This window comes from Oryzias latipes, chromosome 7, assembly GCF_002234675.1.
Source record: "Oryzias latipes chromosome 7, ASM223467v1".
NCBI classification, from domain to species: domain Eukaryota; kingdom Metazoa; phylum Chordata; class Actinopteri; order Beloniformes; family Adrianichthyidae; genus Oryzias; species Oryzias latipes.
Window position 1 is genome coordinate 30145604 of NC_019865.2, and position 9341 is coordinate 30154944.

The 9341-nt window shown below is 38.6% G+C and overlaps 1 protein-coding gene across 1 annotated transcript in view; it reads right to left on the minus strand.

Annotated features, from left to right (window-relative positions):
* asxl1 (additional sex combs like 1, transcriptional regulator) overlaps nt 1–3267 on the minus strand; it is a 28624-nt gene extending 25357 nt beyond the window's left edge. The window contains exon 1 of the mRNA XM_011473016.3: nt 2972–3267. Coding sequence (XP_011471318.1) covers nt 2972–3028 — 57 coding nt within the window. The 5' untranslated portion in view covers nt 3029–3267. The remainder of the gene's footprint in view (nt 1–2971) is intronic.
* Between the last annotated feature and the right edge of the window lie 6074 nt (nt 3268–9341).

Consider the following 9341-nt stretch of genomic DNA (forward strand, 5'->3'; position numbering starts at 1 on the left):
CTGATATTCGCTTCCGGTTTTTCAAACACTACTGCGCATGTGCGAATGTGTGTGACCCATGTGAACGTTTGTTATATTCTGAAAACATTTTTCTGGAACCATGTACACGGTTGGATTCTAATGCGACCATTGATCCGGTCAAGATATTTTTCACATGTAACCGCGGCTTATGGTGTCGACTCGCAGCGTGGCGGGGGCGTGGCATCACGATGGTGTCTCTCCATCGGGATGTCAGTCACCCATCAAGATGGTATCGTCCATCGACACAACACTAGACCACAGCTGGTAATAGTATATTTGTGTCAAAGGGTTTTAATATATTTGGAGCTGAAAGATTACAAAAAGCTCAAAGCTAAAACACATTTCATGCTGTCCCTTCTCCCATTCTGCAGCAGTGAATGGACTAAAGTTCAGGGACAAAGGGGAATCCTGTAAAACTGCTGATTTAACACATGTAAAAATGTGGGTGCATTTCAATTTTGTTGTGCTACAACTGAGAAAAAAATTTAGACACACCAGTGCAAAAAATGTTTTGAAGAGAAAAACAAGTATTACTGAGAGCCAAAAGTAAATGAGTGTCTTCTCTTCAATGCTAAAACTGTAAAAAGTACAAAAGGATGTGTATGAGTGGAGAAAACCAAAACATGGAATAGATTCCTTTGTGAAAGAAGTGAGAAGTCTGCAGTTTCACGATTCTCTGTTGTCCCAAACTTAACAAGTGATAAATGTTTGCAAACAAAGCTGAGAGGATGGAATCATTCGTTTGTTTTTAATTATTAATTTCATCTTCCATAAACTCCAGTTTTATTAATGAACTGCCGATGAATGGCTATAGTTGTAGGAAGACTTGCTCCAAATCCGATCTCTTGACTGATCCTACCTACTTTAACCATCTGATGCAGCAAAAGCGCTCTTTAGAATTATACGTTTACAAGTTTTAAACGGCACCGCTGTAAATACACAGTTTATGTAGATCCTGTTCATACATTTGTATTACAACTAGGGCAAACAACTCCTAATATATCTGCTGTTGCATTGCTTATTTAGCTACAGAGATGGTTGAGTCAAATTCTATACATGCACTTATCTCAGACATTTGTTAAAAGATTCACAGAAAGAGCTCCAAAAAGATAAAAGGAAAATTCTAGACCCACAAATGCTAAAACTCTGACTGGGACAATTGATGATGGTCTTATGAATGCTGGAGATATATCTGCACATTAGACTTTTGGGTAGTAGAAGACCTACTCCAATGAAAACTGTGTTTTTACCGTGTTCTTGTGGCATTTTTCAGATGATGGAGGACATATGTAATGAATATTAAGATTAAAATTGCATTTCTGTGTATTACTTTATTTAAATTGTTGTGAATCAGGAGCAAATGGAAAAAGTGCCGTTTGAAAAAGAGCTCAATTGTGATGTAAAAGATACTCTGGGCAGCCCAAAGTCTCCCTGCTCTGCTCCAGTCTGATCATCACCTGCAGACAAATGGATCCATGAACGTCTTTGTTTTCTTCGTCTGAGCTGGAATCTGGATCAGAACTGTACGGCTGGATAGCTTCAATACTGCTCGCCATTTTTTTGTTCCACCACCAATGTTAGGTTGGAGGTGGGAGGGGCTGTACTGTAAGCTAGTGTGGTAGAGTGTAAACCAATAGCTCTTAGTTATGAAAGATTGGGGTGGGTGGGGCTTTTTTCTGCACCAACAGTCCCGCCCAAAGCTCAGAGATGAATTACTAAAGAACTCCCGCCGCTCTGCAGGAAATATGTCCAAGAAAACAATACAGGCTTCTTTCATAATAAAAAGACCACTTTGAAAACAGATCAAAAACGGATCAACGTGGGCCTTTAAATGAGCAAGGAGAGGAACCCCAGGACTGGCAAGTCTGGGCTCTGCTGTTTAAGTTGCTGACGACACACCCCTATTACAAACACTGGAAACTAAGCTACATCGCAGTTTTACCTCCAGGTACTGCTTCCTAAAAATGGAAGAGCGCAGATCAGTGATAACATGGCCATGTGCGTGTTTTTCTACTTGTACTTTTCTATCAATACCTGTGTACCAGCTTGATTGTTGACCACTATCAAACCGAAACCATGACTAAACAGGTAACCAATCCACACTAATGATAAATCATTTTGGAACCTTCCTTATAAACCTTTGGTGGCACTAGAAATATTTAAAATATACCGAATACATAAATGCGTATTTGCTCTCACTGGAGATGCTTTGTTGTCAAGAAAGACGTCTAATCAGATGCAGCACGTTTTCATTTTCTAAGTGACCTTAAGTTTAGGATGCATGTTTACGGCGGCCATAATGTGGGGGTTGCTAGGGCTGCATTCTGCACGCCACGCGGACACGACTTCACCCAAATGCAGACCCAATGACTGTTGGGGATTCACACTAGATGCCCCCCATCATGGGTTATCCTATTTGGTTAGCTAACACACCCGAGTCTCCTGAATGAATCGTATAACGTACACGTTCGGTGTTCGTTTCATGGCGTATAATTAAGTCGACGAGGCTTTCTTAACTGCTTCCGTCAGCAGATAGAAAGAAACTACATGTTTGCTGCTGGAATTAGCATTGATAAAATGCTAATAAGCGTGGCGCTAGCTAGCCAGCCACCTAGCAAACAAAGAGCTCACACACGGCGAGCTCGAGGGAAACATGCTATCAGGTTTGAGTGAGTTTCACTGCTAACCATGTAAAGGAGGTGGCCGAAAAGACGAGTTTAATTTAAAACGCCACCTTTTGAGCCTTCGCAATTATACCAAACAAAAACCCAGACTGTGTGTGTAGATTATCGCCGTCTGTGTTTTTGGGCTGGTGCTACTGCTGCTTACAAACGTATATATGTCCGACACACACAGGGTTGATTTCATGCAGTGCTCGAACTCGAAAAGCGTTCAAAGTCCTTTTTAGAACAAAGCACAGCAACCTCCACCAAGTAAAAACATGGCTCACCATGCGGGCCGCCTCAGCCCAGGTACGCTCCTTCTTTCTTTTTTGTTTATCCTTCATTCTTCTGCCTGTTGTATCTGGCGAAGGCCCAGTCCAATGTGTGAGGACGTTTTCAGTCAGAGGGGAAAAGAGGAGAGCAGAAACAATGCGCGCTCCTGCGAGGGGCAAACGACGATACGGTGAGGCTGCGGGTGGAACGAGCTGTACACACGCAGGCAGGATGGAAGGCAGGGAAGCGGGGCGGAGCGCGGTCAGCTGCAGAGCTACTGCAGGACGTGTCGCTGAGGAATGCTGCAAACAGGTCAGAGGTCAAAGCCTCCGCAGGAACGCAGCGACACCGCACCACTCTTCCGCCGAAAAATAGTCCCTGGATGCACGTCTCAGCAGATACGAGGGATCTATAAACGGAACAGTTTATACTAAAAAAATATTCATTAAATTACAAAGGAGTAAAAGTGAAAATAAAGTTCATGTAATAGAAATTTATTTGATTAAAGGATAGAAATTAAGCTTGTTTGGGAACTTAGGCCAGGGGTCTGAAACCATCAACACTTAATGAGCCGTATATGGGTCAATTTCTCTCTGACAACAAAACAAAAGGAGCCATTAAGTCAGATTTAACCCTTTATAAAAAAAAAATAGGGGAAGCATTTATGTCATTCTTACATTATGACAAATATAAATGAACCATTGTTAACATAAAAGAAAATCGCCTTTCTTTTAAATGATATAGTTTATAACTTTTGATAAAGGTTTGCATGACTTCCTTTCAAAATAACCCCATGCATCACATGGGGTCATCTCATTATAGCAACTGTAGTGCTAGGTAGTTTAATGTCAGCAATTATTTTTTTTAAAGTTTATCTTGTCATTTGTGGGAGCCGGTTTAGCTCGTGCTGGTTTGCGGCGCCTTCCGTCCGTGAAACCAGGGTTCGAATCCGGGCTGCTCCCTGTTCCCTTCTCCACCTCCGTGCCGGCTCCAAGCCCGGTTTGAGAAGGTTGCGTCAGGAAGGGCATCCGGCGTAAAACATTGCCAAGTTTACCATGCGACTTGTTCGCTGTGGCGACCCCTGATGGGAGAAGCCGAAAGAGGAAGAAGATTTTGTCATTTGTGGAACATCCCAACTAGAAATTTATCAATTGAATAAATTAAAATTAAATCAGAGCTAGGGCTGCACGACATGAGGAAAACTCGCGATTTGTGATATTGGAGATCAATATTGCGATGACGATATAATTTACAATTATAGAATAGAATAGAATTGGTCTTTAATAATCCCTAAGGAAAATTAAAAATGGCCATTTTCTGATAACACATTAAAAAAAATAAAAATAGTGGGGGGAAAACAGCACTAGATTAAAAAGACAAGGACCTCAAATTAATTTTCTGTGGCACATAAAAATCTGTCTAAATATTTGTTTGACTTAAAGTATGAAGCTGGACTGCTATATGGGGCATTATCGGTATCGTGGTCTTGCAGAGTGATACATTTCTTTACATTTTTTCTTTGCTTTACCACTCACTTTTTAAAATGAAAAACGTTTTATTATTCTGTAAGCAGAGGGCCACAGTGGAGGGATTAAAAAGCCACATGTGGCTCCAGAGTGGCCGGTTGCAGACCCCTGGCTTAGGCAGGCTTTGGTTCAGACTTTTAGTCATTTCAGCTTCACATCAAAACTGTTGTTTCAATGCCGTTAGCTAAAGAGGTGAGGAAAGTTTTTTTCACATGGTTTTCAAGTGATATTCATGTCCCTGTTTACCAATGCTGAATTTGAGCTTCTTGGAGATTTGAAATTGGTTTGAATTTGGAAATGCTTAACCCACCTGACAAGGTTATACAGAAATGTTATGCACCAAGTTTACATCAGATAATTAAGTCTTCTGCTACGCTTGACACCAAAAATCTAGATAAGGCAACTCTCATTGATGTTATTCTCACAAATTCCCCATACAAGTATTTCTCAGGGGTGTTCTGTGCAGATATCCTGTATAAGTGATCACTGCTTCACTGCTTGTGTTTGTGATTTCTGTTCTGTTAAGCAGCCAGCTTGAATTATGTGCAAACAAATTCTAAAAAAAAAAAATTAACCCAAGCATTTTTGCATTACCTGGCAGATATGGAATGGTCTAAGATCAGGTTGATTCCTACGGTTGACAATGCATTTCAAGTCTTTAGTGAGCTATTTAAAGATGTCATAAATAAGCATGCTCCGATCAAACGGCTCAGAATAGAGGGTCGTCACAGCCCCTGATTTCATCATGAACTTACAGTTCTTCTCAGAGAAAAGAAATTTCCAAGGTCCCTCAGCAGATATTCTGGCATTTAAACAAATCTTACAAACCGTCTTCAAAGCAAAATCAGATTATTTTAAAGAACCGCTTTCAGTCGGTAAATTTGATCCCAAAGGATTCTGGAAAACAATAAAACGTCTCCTGCTCTACCGCTTCACTTAATATTGATGCTATTTTGGTATCTTATAAAATGCATACGGTTAAAAGTTTTAACAAAAATTCAGTCTGACCCCAACTGTTAGAGACCTATCAATTCTTCCTTGTCTTGCTAAGGTTTTGGAAAGACCTGTAAATAATCAACTGACACATTACTTGGATTGTCACTATTTCTTATCTACTGTTCAATCTGGTTTCAGAACTGGTTATGCATGTGCAACAGCAACTCTTAAAGTTCTAAATGACATCTCCTCTGCCTTAGATGTTAAATTGCAGTGTGCTGCCATTTTTATTGACTTGGCTAAAGCTCCCGACTCTGTTAATCTATGCTATCTTATTGATAGGCTTTGTGATATTGGTGTTATTGAAAAATCAACATCATGGTTCTCAAACTATCTGGTAGAAAGACCACAATGCATTAAATCAGAGCAATTTCTTTCTCAACCTCTTTGTGTCACCACAGCTCTCTATAGCAGACTCTTCTATCCATCTCTATACTGATGACACAGTCCTCTATTCTACTGCCCCTTCCCCAGACAGTGAGAAAAAAGTTGCAGCATAGTTTTAATGAACTTTAATTTGCCCTCTCTTGACTGCATCTACGCCTAAATGTTTTAAAGAGCAAAATCATGTGGTATGGCAAGACGGCACATTTCTCTTCTAAACAGACTCAGTATGTGATGTAGAATCCCGATATCTCCACTCTTGATGGCACTCCTCTAGATCAAGTCACAGAGTATAAATACTTTGGAATCCGGCCAGACCACGCGTTATCTTTTTCTGTCCACATTGACCATTTGCAGTCAAAGGTTAAGTCAAAATTAGGATTTCTTTATAAAGCGCTTTACTCTTCCATTTATTCCGCAAGAAAAACATTGGTCCAAATGATCATGCTCCCCTTGTTTGATTATGGCGCTGTCATTTACGTTAATCAATCAGTTAATAAACATTTCCGGAAAAAATTGGATCCTCTTTACCATTCTACCAAATGCTCTCTTCAAAACCAAGCAGTATTCCCTACACTTGTCACTAAATTGGACTTCCTTATTCACTCGACGTAAAATCGACTAGTTGCTGTCAATTTACAAAACTCTCTTTGGCCTTTCTCCTCCTTATTTGAGCCAGCTTTTGCACACGCCATACCCCATGTGCAACACCCAGTCTGCAAAACTGATTCTGTTAACATTCCCTAAATCAAACTCCTCTTTGGGTTCTTTATCCTTTCAGTCTGCACCCCCCAGAGACTGGAATCATTTAGAAAAAAAAAAACTCTTAGAATGGACACTTGTATTTCAAAGACAGTTTTTCAAAGGAATCTTAGTGATCATTTTAAAGAAAAATATTGCTGTAACTTAGTTTGATTATTTTTATGATTGTAATACTTGTATTGTAATTATTTTAATGATTGTCTGTGTTACTGCTGTTTTATCCTGATTTTTGTTTTGTGTCTCTCCTGTAACTCATTTTTGTTGTTGTTTCTTGAAAGCTCTTGTCTTTTATTCAGGCCACAGGTGGAAATAAGATTTTCTTTACTTAATCTGACATTACTGGATAAATAAAGGTGAAAAAAAAAAGAAATATTCATTTCTTAATTGACAATTCCACTCAGAATTTAAAAACACATTGTATAATTACTATTATGAAAGATAGACAATTAAGTATTACATTTTTATTTAAACCTTTAAGTGAAAGCAAAACCAATTGCCTTTTTGACCTGCTAAAAGTAGTACTGTAATTCAAATGTACTTTGCAATTGACACATTTTGCCATGGTGTTTTTCAGTCAAAATAGAAAAGAAAGTACAAAAAATGCTATAAATCCAGATGGGCAGGACTGCCTGTATTTATTTAGTCCACTGCCTTAAGTTAGACCATGACTTATGAGGACACTCAACCAACGTATAAAGCAATGTGGCCTTGGAGGTTAGAGGAGAAGAGATTGTGGCACAAACTACTGAATCTGCTTCAACATATGGCTAAAATTGATTTTAGCCATTTTACTTCCAAATTAAAATGTATGTATTGTATTACATAATAATAAATATGTGCGTGTGCATGTAAATATTTATCCATCTAGATCAGGGGTGTCAAACTCATTTTCACCGAGGGCCACATCAGCATGGTGGTTGTCCTCAAAGGGCCAGATAAAACTTATACATGCAGTGATGAAAGTCAGGCAAGGAAAAAATCCCTGAACTTTTCTTTGAGCGATATGGCGGCGCGGAGAGAAATTTTGGAAAAATACGTGGTCTTAGATGCATTCTGGTGCATTCTGGCAGCTAGTTATTCACTTCTTAATCAAGAAACTAAGACTAATTGGAGCATCATGATGTAACATTCAAACCCCTAGTTTGACTCTCCATTAAGGACTTGCTGGTCCTAAAAAAGAATTTGGATAATTGCTCAAAGTAACACAATCCTACAATCTACGCTTTTCCTAAAATCTGCAAAAGATACAATTGCTAAAATATAGTAACATCAAAGCCCCAAATGGCAAAAAGAACACCAGTAACTATGATATTCTATAAAAGTCCCTCAATTATTTATACATTATTTCTGCTTTAGAAATGACTGATGTACAACATCCACTTGCACTGTTTTCTCAAACTATAATTACATCAAAATATGGGAATCTGCTTTAAACTATCTTTCTATAACATAATACATCAATTCTTTAACACCAATACTTAATCGTAATCGTAATCTGGGAAATTTTTGAAACAAACATACAAACTAAACTAAACATTGTAAACATTCTTTTTTAAGGGAGTGCGGGTCCAAACCATCAAATACTTATAATTAATGTCAACTATACTGAACTAAATCATGGTAATTAGGAAATACAAATAAATTAGATAGAGAAATGTATTCAAAATAAAAACTGAAACTCAAATCTAAAACTGAAATTATTTCAAAATTTGGTTTTGAGATTATTTTACACAAAAAGTATTTGACCTGCACTACCTTAAAAATATTTTTCTTCCAGCCAAGACCACTTCAATGTGTTTTTTATCGTCTTCTCACAACTGAGGTCGTGACCACGCTCAATAATGACGATGCCCGCCATTATTTTAACACAAATTTGATCGCAAACTCTTCAGATGTGTTTGTGAAAGTTTAGCGTGGGTCAGCCAGATTTGGTCTCTAGGGAAGCAGTCACGCTGACCGCGTGGTGCAGACAGAGCCAATCAGACCCGTCGACGCATCCGAAAGCAACTAAAACGTCCCGTCATTGGTCAATAGGCCGGGAAGACGAGAGATGGCCGCGCCCATAGAGGAAGCGATCCGCGGAAAAATATAGAAAATAAAGCTAAAATTTGCCGATTTCAGACCATTTTTTCCTCCGGAAAGCGATTTGTCCGTAGAGATCAGGTCTTTATTTCCCGGAAAGTACGTTCGGTTTGCTCAAAAACCCGGATTTCCGGGAATTCCCGGAAGACTTTCATCACTGTACATGTAACTAAATGTAATGAAAAAAAAATGTACCTAGTCCCTAATGTTAAATAACTCATTATTTATTTATTATAACTTTTTAAATTGCCAATCACAGTAGCATATAAAACATTTGTTTGCTTGTTACTCTAGCGTAAATACTTTTACATTTTGTCCACTTATTAATTTGATCAAGCTGTCCACGTGAATAAAGAAAATCAGCATAAAACTGAGCTAGAAAGAACATGTATTACAGTGTAACATTTTACAAAAAAAGGCTGCACACAGCCGTGCATCCAACTGATGGTTTGATGACAATCATTTATCTGCATAAACACATAAGACCTGCAGACACTGAATAATTCCAACGGCAGCTACACATAAATAATATGTAATCAACTACAATTTTTATTTTAAGAAATTAAAAACTTTTATGCTCTCGCAGGCCACATAAAATGACATGGAGGACCACATTTGGCCCGCAGACCTTGAG